The sequence below is a fragment of the Anoplopoma fimbria genome, chromosome 22 (assembly GCF_027596085.1).
Source record: "Anoplopoma fimbria isolate UVic2021 breed Golden Eagle Sablefish chromosome 22, Afim_UVic_2022, whole genome shotgun sequence".
Taxonomy (NCBI): Eukaryota; Metazoa; Chordata; class Actinopteri; order Perciformes; family Anoplopomatidae; genus Anoplopoma; species Anoplopoma fimbria.
In genome coordinates this window covers 12302289-12317640 of record NC_072470.1, presented here as the reverse complement: position 1 = coordinate 12317640, position 15352 = coordinate 12302289, and the positions used below count along the sequence as shown (strand labels likewise).

The 15352-nt window shown below is 36.9% G+C and overlaps 1 protein-coding gene across 1 annotated transcript in view; it reads left to right on the top strand.

The window, feature by feature from the left end:
• Window positions 1-476: 476 nt before the first annotated feature.
• LOC129111900 (double-stranded RNA-specific editase 1-like) overlaps window positions 477-15352 on the top strand; it is a 30721-nt gene continuing 15845 nt past the window's right edge. The window contains exon 1 of the mRNA XM_054624053.1: window positions 477-579. Within this exon, the coding sequence (XP_054480028.1) occupies window positions 477-579 (103 nt within the window). The remainder of the gene's footprint in view (window positions 580-15352) is intronic.

The window sequence follows — 15352 nt, the reverse complement described above, 5'->3', positions numbered from 1 at the left end:
TTTGATCCTCCAGTGTTTCCCGTAATGGATTTGCTCTTTTCCTCCGGTGTTGTGCGCTTTGTGGCAGCTACTCTAAACACTCGTATCATGTAGTGTCGGATGCATATTTCTTTTTTTTTTTTTTTTTGGGTTCATCACAGCCCAGAGTGTGGATTTAAAGGGGGGGGGGGATAAGAGAGAGAGAGGGAGGGGAGGGAAGCCATGGAGAGAGACAGAGGAGGAGGAGACATCCCAGCCCATTTATCTGACAGCCTTTTACCACAGCCAGCCAATGTGCCGACAGCTCTCCGCCTGCTTCATGGTACGCTGGCTGCCCCCCCCTGCCTCCTCCTCCTCCTCCCTTTCCTTCCTCTGCCCAAAGTTGTATCGGCACACTCTGTGTCTGTACTCGGCGTTTTTTTTTTTGGTTTTTGGCTGAGAGTGAGGGAGCACATCAGAGCCTTGCAGGCTTGGCTGAGAGGAACCCCCACGAGGCCATGGCTCTGCTGCTGGACGGCTCTCGCACGGCGGCGGCCGCCTACTGCTGCCTGATCCGCCGCAGGTGCAAGAGGAGGAGGAAGAAACGCTCCGAGCGCAAAGGTATGCCTCCGTGCTGTACCTGCTGCTCGTGGCTCTGTTGGGGTCGTGGAGGCTAGAGCGTGCGGTGAGGGTTGTGTTAGTTTCGCTTCATGGACGGAGTTGTTTGATCGTCATCGTGGAAGGAGCTGCTTGTTGTCCTCTGAAGAACTCTGAAGTATCAGACGTAATGTAGTTTTGAGGTCTGAACAGTAATGCAAAAAAAAAGAATGCGATTTTAGTATTTGTCAGTTGTTTCTTTGATACCATCGTTATTATATGTAAAATCAGTGCAGGAAGTCAAATAAGAAAGAGTAAACAGAACATTGAAGCAGAGAATATTATCACAATAAAGTGCATTTATATTAGAGGGAGATGGTTACTGGTTTTTTGAGACTGTATCGATATTTTAAAGTTAAAAGGGAGATAACATGAACACATAAGGTGAACATTTTTGAAGTTTTTCTGCCAGTTTCTTTGGGTTAAAATGTCCATTCGCAGTAAACGTGGACTTCATACAATCTCCATTTAAATGTAATAAAACACCATGTTATTTCTACTAAAAATCCCAGAGCAACATTTCATATATAATATCATTTTTTTAATGCTAAGAAAATACATATTTATGTAAAAATAAATAATGTTATCTACATTTCAATCTTTGCAAAAGCTGTTTATGCTCAGAGAGGACTTGAAAGTCATCGGTGTTTACGTCATTCTGTTCCGTCAGCGCCCTGAGACTAAACTAAAAGTGATTAATTATGAAAACGTCACAACAAACAGGACATATAGTAAGAATGATGTTTCTGCTACGGACTTCTTGGAATGAATGCACCTTAAAAGGAGAAGCAGTGCACCCTGGGAATTTGTTTTGGCCTTAGGTACTTTGACCAAGTAGTAGAGAAGGATCAGTCAGGTAAAGTAGATGTGGAAACACAAATAAATACGGTTTGATTTATATCTGTTTCTGTATTTCTGCCTCTTATTGCCAAGTGAATAATCATGTCAATGATGAATTAGTATGATTGATCAGCACATCTGCCACCCTCCAGACATCATAGCTTAAATGATGCTGATTAATCAGCCTGAGTTCACGGAAGAAAAATGGGAAAACATCCATAATTGAACATCCTGCTAAATATGCACGGGAGAATATTCTCCACTCCGTCTACAGACACCTGAAGGCAGCAGGTATCTGTTCTATCTGCGGTCTGTAACTGAAGTGATGATGTCACTGTTGCCCACGGTTACAAACTGATGACATTTTGTACAACCAGCTCTCAGATGATGTACACCACTTCTGCCCCCCTCAAAGGGTTAAAGGTCGTACTATGTAAATATCATTATGTCGGTGGCATAAACTGGTCTTAAAATAACAAAATGTAATTTGTCGCAATTATTTATGTCGTCCAACAAAATCAGTGACCGTGAACAAGCGATTGGAAATGGATCCGGACTTTCTAGCTGATATTGATCGATCAGAGAATGCTTCTGGTCCTGATTGGTCCTGAGCCTGATCTTGCAGATCAACTGGTGACATTCCTCATAAAAAATAAACCCAAAATAATGTCAAGTATGGTCACCCTTCACTGACATACCTGAAATATCTTGAGAATGATTATCATCCAGTTTTGATGATAAAAAAAAACAAAACAACCTCAAACATCTTTTGTATGTTTATCATATTTTTCAAATATTGCCGGCTTTTGCTCCTCCCTCCAGAAAGCAAAGTCTGCCCTGATTGGTCAGCTAGCCCGCTCTGTTGTGATTGGTCAACGTTTCACATTTATAAAAAACTCTTCCTCCAGAACTTCAGCTCCGTCTCTCTCTTTTGTTGTTTGAGGGCCATACTAGCCGGAACATTATGACCTTATAAAGTTACATTGTGACTTCATAAAGTTACATTATGACCTCATAAAGTTGCATTTTGACCTCATAAAGTTACATTACCTGACCTCCTAAAGTTACATTATGACCTTCATAAAAAGTTACATTATGACCTCATAAAGTTACATTGTGACCTCATAAAGTTACATTATGACCTCATAAAGTTACATTATGACCTTATAAAGTTACATTATGACCTCATAAAGTTACATTGTGACCTCATAAAGTTACATTATGACCTCATAAAGTTACGGAAGTGAAGGAGAGACTTCAATGGAGCCGTTTCAGGAGCTTCTGGGGGGGGGGGGGGTGTAACTCCTTTTAGGTGTGGACTTCAGGTTTTACACTCTACGGATGTACAAAAATATATATAACACACTAAAGAAGAGGGAAAAAGCATAATAGGGACACTTTAACATAAAGGTTTCTCAGTGTTCTTGGTTTAGCTTTCCCCACCTGCTATACTCCACACTACACCAGTCCGCTAGCATTAGCACGTTAGCCTACAGCGTTCCACCTCTATTTACAGAACGTTCTCACGAACACAACACTTCCATGGCAACATGTGCAAACGACCTCATCATTTACATGTTAAACTCTTAAACTCTAGCATGTACACTCAATTTAAGGCATTTTTAACCAACCTGTGTCAAAGAACAGAAGATGTAATGCTCTTCTACACCACCACATCTCAGAGGATTATTTCTTTTTAATTTTCTACATTTATTCAAGAGTTTTAATTACTAATTCCTTAAAACATATAAAAAACACATGAAGTGCTCATAAACGGTATCATTTTTTATTATGAAACTAGCCAACAATTTACAAAACTTATTTTAATGCAAAAACAATTCATGGTTTCTGATTCACAAAGGAGGATTTGATTGAGAAAACATTTTTTTATGTATGAAAACAAGTCACAGGGGACACTTTTCTGCAAAAGTACTTTTACTTTAATACTTTAAATACATTTACAAATGTTGTGTTGTACTGAAGTAACATTTTCAATGAAGGACTTTTACTCGTAACAGATATTTTTTTTACTTTTTTAGTACTTTTTAGGATATGAATACCTCTTCCAAACGCATAATTATATGAATAACACTTGTGAGGAAACATATTTGTTCCGTCTGGATAAATCTTATGACAAATGTTTCGTTCTGTTTTACTCACAGCCTCACCAAACCCTTCCCACTCCTCTCAGTGTTGATATCCTCTTTTGTCAAATGACTCATTAATAACGAAATACACTTTGCAGAAAAGCATTAACTTCATGGCTCAGTAAATGTCAGGCGTGTATGTATTCAGTCTTCGTTGTGTCTTGAAACATGTGCACAGACCAGCACCACGGCCCTGGACCGTCCTGCCTCATTTGCTCTGTGCACGATTGCAAACGTCTGCTAATATTTTCGCTAACCGCAGAAGTCAAGTGCACTCAATCCTCACATTAATTCAAATTCCCGCTATCGCCACTAAAAGCCAAAGCAGCAGATGTACTTACCATTTTTCTTCTTTTTTTTTATCCCACTCTGGAATATTCAATTTAGCCTAGCTTTTATTCATGGCGAGGGTGGTAAACAGCATTAACGTGTAGGGGAAAAAAAGAAAAGAAGAGTGGAGCCGTTGTACATACTTTGCATGCGGGGCGAGTAAGAAGCCCATCATTTCCGTGTCCCTGCTAAGCGGGGTGTTGTGAGATGAACTGAAGTGTGAGTTTAATCTACTGGGAGCAAAAGTGAATTTCAGACGAGGTATAAGCCGATGTGCTCCGTGAGGCGTGTACGCCACGCCGCCGCTAAGGGATGTGTCTGTCGGCCCAAAACCGCAGCCGCAGATCTCTGTCTGGCAAACAGCCGGCGCTCCGTGATGTGGAGGAGTTGATACAGACCCCCACCTCCCCTCCCTCCACCCTCCACCCTGCAGCAGGGGTCGGCCTGAAGCTGTGCTGATAACCCAGACTCTCCTCGGGGCTCCTCCGCCCACCCTACCACCCCCCCGCCTGTCAGACAGGTAGAGAGGGAGGCAGCACATGAAGGGCACGCTCATGCATCACTTTCTTGCTTATATTGACATTTCATTTTAAGCCAGATTCAATGCAAGATTTGGATTTTAAAAAAAACGGAATCGTCGCATCAGAAAATCGCCCTGTAAGGTGTCACATCGTCTGCATAATAAGGATAGAATTGATCAAAAATGAACAGTGAAATGCAAAAGTATCACTAAGTGTCAAGTGACAACATTAAGGAGGAATATTACCTTTTTCTTCCGTCTGGAATTGTGTCTAACCAATGTCTCACTGAAGGAGAAGTCTTCTGAAATCAACCAAAATCATCTAAATATTGATATTGAACATCAAAAAAAAATGTGCTTTAGATTAGTAAAATGTGTGACCCATGTGTCCTCCTTATTACTGGACACAGACTAAGTTCATTAAGGCGCTAACTGTCAGAGTTCGTTAAACGGTAACTGGGAAGCCTGCAGAGGCATCAGTAGACAGCACCAACCTTCCACCTCCACCCGCCTGTCCATCAGCTCCTGGTCTCGCTAATCCCGATGCCCTGGGGTGTGAAATTCAACATCAGCCCTGAGCTTCCCGTCCCCCCCCCTTTCTCTCTGGGAGATAGCGGAGTTCCCGGTTCCCGGCCTTGGCTGGGGGTGAAGAGAACAGTGATAGCCATCTGTTGTGAGCAGCGAGGCCAGTGATGCGGAGAGAATGGGGTGGAGGAGGAGGAGGAGGAGGAGGAGGAGGAGGGGGTCAGTGGGGGGGACCTGGAATCTCTCAGGCCGACCTTCTGAGACCTTATGAAAGATGTAAAAGTCCAAAAAAAAAAAAAAGGAGCTCAAGCGAAAATCAAAGGCTGTCACCACAGATCAGCTGGTCAGAGGCTGACGTTGTGACTAGAAGGTCAGGAGCTCAGCGCTCAGGCTCTACAACTGTCACATAAGATGTTTTCGTCATAGTTGTTTCACCGTAGAATGTACGAAATATGGATGTACAATGCCCCCCCCTTGGCTTTTTTGACAAGAATTTGCAAAAGTGAAAACAGATTTTTACAAACTAACGTCAATTAATTCAAAAACATGTAGTGTAAAATAAGCGTTTGCATAAATATTCACCCCCTTTTTAAAGTGACCAATGAGCTAATTCAACAGAGGTCCAGCTAGTTGATGCCAGCAGTGTCACAATTAGTGAAATGGAGATCACCTGAGTGCAGTTGACGTGTGTCAAGTGATTGTGGTATAAAAAACACCAAACTGTGTCTGGGAGGTCCAGCATTCCCGCTACAATTGCAACATGAAGACAAAAGAACACTCCAAGCAACTCAGAGAAAAGATCATTGAGAAGTATAAGTCAGGAGATGGCTACGAAAACATTTCCAACTCACTGGACATCCCACAGAGTCCATCAATCCATCAGCCTGGAGCTGGCCGTCCTCACAAACTGAGTGACCGGGCCAGAAGCAGACTGGTGAGGGAGGCCACCAAGACCCCTACCACCACTCTGGAGGAGTTAAAAGCTTCAGTGGCTCAGATGGGAGAGACCGTACATACAACAACTGTTGTCCGGGTTCTTCACCAGTCCAAGCTGTATGGGAGAGTGGCAAAGAGAACGCCACAGTTGATAAAAGCTGATATGAAATCTCGCCTGAAATTGGCCCCAAAGGCATGTGGGAGACTCCAAGGTCAACTGGAAGAAGGTTCTTTGGTCTGATGAGACCGAAAATTGATCTTTTTGGCCGTCAGACTAGACGCTATGTTTGATTGAGACGTATCCACACAGACTCAGTGCTGTGATTGCAACCAAAGGTGCATCTACTAAATACTGACCTGAAGGGGGTGAATATTTATGCAATCATTTACTTTTTTTTTTTTTTTTTAATTAATTGACATTATTTTGTAAAAAATCTGTTTTCACTTTGATATTAAAGAGTTGTTTTTTTTTTGCAAATTCTTGTCAAAAAAGCCAAATTATATCGACCGTGATTTCATGTATAAAAGCAACAAAAAGGGTGAAACATCCAAGGGGGGGGTGAATATGTGGATGGAGCCGAGGCGAGGTGTTTGCTACCAAGCTAGCTGAGGCTAACAAGCTAGTAAGAAGCTAGGATATGTGCTATGGTTGCAGAAATCTGTGCCGCAAGGTTTTGATACCGGAAGCGTTTTGTTTTTCCGTTTGTACGTGTTGATGCATTTCTGCACATGGCTGCTACTTTAAATACTTAATAATTAGACTATAAAACTGCTAGTTAATAAGATAGATTCATATTTGGTATTAAGAATCTGAATCTGCAAAGTAGCCTAACTAGTAACTTATATTGTCAAATGAATGTAGCGAGGTTAAAAGTACAATGTTTCCCTCTGAGATGTACAGGACTAGAAGTATAACGTTTTTATGAAATGGAAATACTAAGTAGATTTACGTAGTTACATTGGGCCATTGCTAAATCAAGAGCTAGCATAGATCGAGCCAAAGTGCACCAGATTGATGCATTTAACTTTAAAAAGTGCATTTTCTTCAAGGGTCTGAAGTCCACTCACAAAAGTCATCAAAGCGAAAGCCAATGTGTTCCGAGATTGTGTTGAACCAGCAACTGTAGGTCAAGGAAAACAAAGGCTTATTGCTCCTTTAAAACCGAAACAATGGCTTATTTTTGGTTCCAACAGATGTTGAATTCTTCTAATTACAACTCCTAGACTGCCAGAGAAAACAAACACTACAGGCCCAGAAACGTTCCTAATTGAGCAGGAATTCTGGGAAAAAAAAGTCAAAAGTAGTGAGGCGGAATTACCAGTGTAAGGAGATGTTCTCTCATGTGAAACCACTCCTGCTCTACTGGTTCTCAGCGTGACGTCCCAGTTGGCCACCACCAGCAGAGATTTCACCAGCATGTAGTCGGCAGCAATTTTCAGCCCCAGGAGGCCCGAGCCACCTGTGGTAGCGTTAAATGAAAATGAATGTGTATGCGTGCAAAGTTGCACAAAATAGACAAGCAGAGAGTCCCGAGGCTCGCAGCCAAACATCTCAGTGCAACGTGTCAACACTCAACAGCTGCAATCGAACTCCAGAAAGCTCAGATACAATATAAACACCAACATTTTGGAAGTCGAGCTCAGGTCAGCCTGGCAGAGCGGGAAAGAAAATGGAAAAACAAACATGGTGAAAGGCTGTATTAAAAGAAGAGTGAGAGGATGTGTTTAGATATGCGTACGTGTCAGATTGTCATGTGTATGAAAGTTTCTAATTGGCTTAGATAGTTAGCATGCTTGAACACATTAAGTTCACATTAGACAGGAGCGCTTTACAGTTTCTTACGTGTTAAAAGTAGGAGTGGGAATTTCCGCCCATAAACAATGGCACCAGTTAGCACGACTTACGTTAGCCTCGGCCCGCTAGCTCCGGCCGCTAATACTGCGAGCTACAAATCAGGAATACTGCTCTATATAACACATCAGTTAGGCAAACAAAACTTACACACTACATCCGATTCATAACGCCATGATTCAGTGGGCCGATACACCAAACCAACCTGTTCAACAGCAGAAAGGATGGGAGCGAAGCGGCAGAACGACGAGAAGCTAGCGTTCTGTATTTAGTTGTGTTTTTTGTATTTAGTTGTGTTTTCTGTATTTAGTTGTGCTTTTTGTATTTGGTTGTGTTTTCTATATTTAGTTGTGTTTTCTGTATTTAGTTGTGTTTTCTGTATTTAGTTGTTTTTTGTATTTAGTCGTGTTTTCTGTATTTACTTGTGTTTCTGTATTTAGTTGTGTTTCTGTATTTAGTTGTGTTTTCTGTATTTAGTTGTGTTTTCTGTATTTAGTTGTGTTTTCTATATTTAGTTGTGTTTTTTGTATTTAGTCGTGTTTTCTGTATTTACTTGTGTTTCTGTATTTAGTTGTGTTTCTGTATTTAGTTGTGTTTTCTGTATTTAGTTGTGTTTTCTGTATTTAGTTGTGTTTTCTATATTTAGTTGTGTTTTCTATATTTAGTTGTGTTTTTTGTATTTAGTTGTGTTTTTTATATTTAGTTGTGTTTTTTGTATTTAGTCGTGTTTTCTGTATTTACTTGTGTTTCTGTATTTAAATACAACTAAATTTAGTTGTGTTTTAGTTGTGTTTTCTAACTGTATTTTAGTTGTGTTTTCTGAAAAAACAACTAAATACAGAAAACACAACTAAATACAAAAAACACAACTAAATACAAAAAACACAACTAAATACAGAAAACACAACTAAATACAGAAAACACAATATTTTGTTGTGTTTTCTGGAGTAAGTTGTGTTTTCTGTATTTAGTTGTGTTTTCTGTATTTTTGTAGAAAACACAACTAAATATAGAAAACACAAATAAATACAGAAAACACAACTAAATACAGAAAACAACTAAATACAAAAAACACAATTAAATACAAAAAACACAACTAAATACAGAAAAAACAAATACTAAAACACAACTAAATACAGAAAACACAACTGTTTTCTGTATTTAGTTGTGTTTTCTGTATTTAAAACACTGTATTTAGTTGTGTTTTCTATATTTAGTTGTTTTTCTGTATTTAGTTGTGTTTTCTGTATTTAGTTGTGTTTTCTGTATATTTAGTTGTGTTTTTGTATTTAGTTGTGTTTTTTACTATTTAGTTGTGTTTTCTGTATTTAGTTGTGTTTTCTATAAATACAAAAAACACAACTAAATACAAAAAAACAAATAAATAGTATGTTGTTTTTTTGTATTTAGTTGTGTTTTCTGTATTTAGTTGTGTTTTTTGTATTTAGTTGTGTTTTCTGTATTTTTGTAGAAAATACAACTAAATACAAAAAACACAACTAAATATAAATACAGAAAACAAACTAAATACAAAAACACAACTAAAACAAAAAACAACTAAATACAGAAAACACAACTAAATACAGAAAACACAACTAAATACAGAAAACACAATATTTTGTTGTGTTTTCTGGAAACAAGTTGTGTTTTCTGTATTTAGTTGTGTTTTCTGTATTTTTGTAGAAAACACAACTAAATATAGAAAAAACAAATAAATACAGAAAACACAACTAAATACAAAAACACAACTAAATACAAAAAACACAATTAAATACAGAAAACACAACTAAATACAAAAAACACAACTAAATACAGAAAACACAACTAAATACAGAAAACACAACTAAATACAGAAAATACAATTAAATACAAAAAACACAACTAAATACAGAAAACACAACTAAATACAGAAAACACAACTAAATACAGAAAACACAACTAAATACAAAAAACACAATTAAATACAGAAAACACAACTAAATACAAAAAACACAACTAAATACAGAAAACACAACTAAATACAGAAAATACAATTAAATACAAAAAACACAACTAAATACAGAAAACAAATACAAAAAACAAACTAAATACAAAAACACAACTAAATAGAAAACAAATAAAAAAACACAACTAAATACAAAAAACACAACTAAATACAGAAAACACAACTAAATACAAAAAACACAACTAAATACAAAAAACACAATTAAATACAGAAAACACAACTAAATACAGAAAACACAACTAAATACAAAAAACACAACTAAATACAGAAAACACAACTAAATACAAAAAACACAACTAAATACAGAAAAAACAACTAAATACAGAAATCGTTGTGTTTTCTGTAGTAAGTTGTGTTTTCTGTATTTAGTTGTGTTTTCTGTGGCTAATAATAATAATAATAATAATAATCAATCCTTTATTAGTCCCACAATGGGGAAATTATTTCTCTGCATTTAACCCATCCCGGAGGAGCAGTGGGCTGCAATGAAGCGCCAGAAAGCAACTTGGGGTTAGGTGTCTTGCTCAAGGACACCTCGGCATGTTGCCGGTAGAGGGGTTTTGAACCACCAACCTTGTGGTTACGGGACAAGCGCTCTACCTCATGTGCCACAGCCGCCCCAAGCTAACGGCATTAGCTTGGGCACAAACGCTCTGCTTAGCGCCCCCTACTTGCCTGGACGGGCCTCCAACACTTTCCCACATACAATGGAAACCAAATCCCCAAAACAGTTCATTTTCGATTACCATATGAATAATACACAAACAAAGATGACTACATTCTGTGCGTACGGCTAAACGTTTGAATATTTCTATATTTCAGACTCATTCACCACACATCTGCGCTCTCAGAGAGTTATTAGCGTGATGTTCCGAGAGTGTACCTTGACCTTGAACTAAACACGTGAGCTTTATTTCCTAAATGGCTCCTGTGGTTGTTGGCCCCGAGGCTTCACTTACAATGCGCTACCCAAGCATTCCCTCTCCCCGTCTCCCCCGCAGTATGGAAGGAGATAATCCACTTAATTGCTTTACCTTCAGGAAGGCTGCCACTTCTCCTTGGCCACCAGTGGAGAGGGCACTACAGCGGTTTGAATGGTTTTGCTGTCAGCAGCACAAATGTGTTTGCGAGAGGTGGTGGTGGTGGTGGTGGTGGTGGGGGGTGTGGTGGTCTGCATGGAAGCCCTGTTGGTTAAGTGAGTCGCATTAGCGTGTGGAATTGATACAGCATTGACCCCGGGCCCTCCAGCTACCGACTGGGCCACGCGGCAAATTAAAGCCGTCATAAAGATTTCACAGAGTCCCTGTGGAAATGTTCGAGAGAGATGGCAGAAGCCTGCGAGTGTCCTTGGGAAGCAGTGAGGGATTTCTCTCCCAGTAGTCCACAAGTGATGGTACAACACAGCAACATTTCTATGACATACAAGAAATATGAAGTTTTTAATGACCGCTACCACTGCTCTCATTATATAGTATTTATATCATATGGATGGACTTGAAATATCCAAAATCATTCATTATAAAAAAAACCAAAAAACATAATTACAACGTTGCAAAATCCTTATCATAAAAAAACGGTAAAATCCTCGATTACAAAACTAGGAAAATACGCTTATGATTGAAGTAAAAGCCTTAATTATGGCTTTATTATAAAAATGTAAATTCCTTAACAACAAATGAAGTAAATTCAGAAAGTACAATAACATACAAAATTCTAATGAAATAATTCTCCTTAATTACGAAATAAATCAAAATAGCCTCAAATTATAAAAAAAAAAAAAAAAAAAAAAGAAAAGTCCATTATTACAAAATTAAGTAAATTCATGAAGTAGAATAGTTTCTAATGAAATTAGCATTTGTAATTGCTTTAATTGAAATGTAACTAAATGAAGCAAAGGGCTTGTGATTCATGCAATATCCTTCATCATAGAACTGTTGTCGCACTGGAGACGTGACGTCTGATGAACTTCTGTCCATCCTGAGAGAGAAAGTGAGTGTGAACGATACCTTTTGAAGAGAATAAGCTGAAGGAAAGCAAGCAAGGTCACTCCATTCCTACCTGACACATTAGGCTTCCATTACACGTTGAAAAGGGGATTCTGTTATTAATGACACGATTCAAATGAAAGTAACAAACCCCCGGTCGCCCCAACTAAATCGTTTTCCCAATTATGTTGTGGTTTATCGCCGACTGCCTTATGTTCGCGGACAGTATGAGGGTTCACATCCCCCAGCCCTCCAGCCATATTCATCCATGTCCTTGTGTGATTGAATTCGTCGGGGTTTGCAGTCACATTAGGCAGATTCCGTTATGATAACCTGCTGCAAATGTCACATTTCCATCGAGCGTCCATGGAGAAACTTCCAGAGAGGCGTTGGTTAATAAGCTTTCTATTTGTACCTGCCAATCTGAAAAGGTCAGGCAACGATCTTTGTTGAATCGAGCAAACTTTACGGAAATGTCTTCATTTTTTTGCGATAGTCTTGTTCAAAGTAAAAATGTCACGAGTTCAATGACATTTACTCTTTCGGTACAATACCCCAACTGTTATTTGATTGGTTGGCAGGTTGCTACGCGCTCCATCCAGTGAGCATTTTTCAAAGCACCAACAACATTTTCCCCACCCGATGTGACTGTATGATACAGCTCTGTCCCCTCTCGTCCACCACCTCATCACCTGTCCCCGGCCTGTCAATATGTCACACCCGGGCCTGTCAGGGTCTCAAAATGTCATTTCATGGGGAGAAAATGGAGTTTGTGTGTGAGAAAAAGCATTGTGCTGCGGGCAATGTTGAAGATATATATATATATATATTTTTTTTTTTTGTCTGCATCACATGTTTGAGGCCACCGTTTTCCCCGCTCCCCGTCGTCTGCGTCTCCTCAGGGTCGATCCATCTGCATTAGGCCACTAAAGGAGTTCTCTGACAGCTGTTTTGCAGTTGTTTCCCCCCCGGAGCTATGATTGTAACTCGCCTCAAAAAAAAGGGCTCCCAAATCCATTCATCACTGTCGGCTCAGTCGCTAGTTACCACTGATGGCTGGTGTCCAGATTCTGTGTTCTTGTTGATGGTCGCTGAGGGCTGACATGTCGGCTAATGCCCCTGAGCATTGTGTTTCTGACATTACTAGAACGTATGGAGTGTATTATTATTATATTTTACAGGCAGCTATTAGTTTACATTCATTGAGGTGAACTATGAAAGTCCACTTCTAATATAATACTGTATATGTACTCTGTATTATTAAAGTACGTAATGTCACGTAATGTTACGTAGAATTAACACGTCATAGGCTTCAGCCTCCCGTGACCCTTTAAAAGGATGATAATTGGATTTATTTTCACCACATCTATGTCTGCTCTTCACTTGTTCTGTATTTAGTTGTGTTTTCTGTATTTAGTTGTGTTTTCTGTATTTAGTTGTGTTTTCTGTATTTAGTTGTGTTTTCTGTATTTTTGTAGAAAACACAACTAAATACAGAAAACACAACTAAATACAGAAAACACAACTAAATACAGAAAACACAACTAAATACAGAAAACACAACTAAATACCAGAAAACACAACTAAATACAGAAAACACAACTAAAAAATACAGAAAACACAACTAAACAACTAAATACAGAAAACACAACTAAATATAGAAAACACAACTAAATACAGAAAACACAACTAAATATAGAAAACACAACTAAATACAGAAAACACAACTAAATACAGAAACACAACTAAATACAGAAAACACAACTAAATACAGAAAACACAACTAAATACAAAAAACACAACTAAATATAGAAAACACAACTAAATATAAATACAGAAAACACAACTAAAAAACACAACTAAATAAAAAACACAACTAAATACAGAAAACACAACTAAATACAAAAAACACAACTAAATACAGAAAACACAACTAAATACAGAAAACACAACTAAATACAGAAAACACAACTAAATACAGAAAACACAACTAAATACAGAAAACACAACTAAATACAGAAAAAAACACAACTAAATACAAAAAACACAACTAAATACAGAAAAAACAACTAAATATAGAAAACACAACTAAATATAGAAAACACAACTAAATACAAAAAACACAACTAAATACAGAAAACACAACTAAATACAGAAAACACAACTAAATACAGAAAACACAACTAAATATAGAAAACACAACTAAATATAGAAAACACAACTAAATATAAAAAAACACAACTAAATACAGAAAACACAACTAAATACAGAAAACACAACTAAATACAGAAAAAACAACTAAATACAGAAAACACAACTAAATACAGAAAACACAACTAAATACAGAAAACACAACTAAATACAGAAAACACAACTAAAAAAACACAACTAAATAGAAAACACAACTAAATATAGAAAACACAACTAAATACAGAAAACACAACTAAATACAGAAAACACAACTAAATACAGAAAACACAACTAAATACAGAAAACACAACTAAATACAGAAAACAACTAAATACAACACAACTAAATACAGAAAACACAACTAAATACAGAAAACACAACTAAATATAGAAAACACAACTAAATACAAAAAACACAACTAAATATAGAAAACACAACTAAATACAGAAAAACAACTAAATACAAAAACTAAATACAGAAACACAACTAAATACAGAAAACACAACTAAATACAGAAAACACAACTAAATATAGAAAAAACAACTAAATACAGAAAACACAACTAAATACAGAAAACACAACTAAATACAAAAACACAACTAAATACAGAAAACAACAACTAAATACAAAAAACACAACTAAATACAAAAACAAACTAAATACAGAAAACAAACTAAATACAGAAAACACAACTAAAATACAGAAAACAGAAAACAACTAAATACAAAAAACAACAACTAAATACAAAAAAACACAACTAAATACAGAAAACACAACTAAATACAAAAAAACACAACTAAATACAGAAAACACAACTAAATACAGAAAAAACAAAAATACAGAAAAAACAACTAAATACAGAAAACACAACTAAATACAGAAAACACAACTAAATACAGAAAACACAACTAAATACAGAAAACACAACTAAATACAGAAAACACAACTAAATACAGAAAACACAACTAAATACAAAAAAACACAACTAAATACAGAAAACACAACTAAATACAGAAAACACAACTAAATACAGAAAACACAACTAAATACAGAAAACACAACTAAATATAGAAAACACAACTAAATACAGAAAACACAACTAAATACAAAAAACACAACTAAATACAGAAAAACTAAAAAACTAAATACAGAAAAACAACTAAATAAATAAATAGAAAACACAAATTAAATAAATACAGAAAACAACACTAAATATAGAAAAAACAACTAAAAACAACTAAATACAGAAAACACAACTAAATACAAAAAAACACAACTAAATACAAAAAACACAACTAAATATAGAAAAAACAACTAAATACAGAAAACACAACTAAATACAAAAAACACAACTAAACACAACTAAATACAGAAAACAAATAAATACAGAAAACAAAACTAAATATA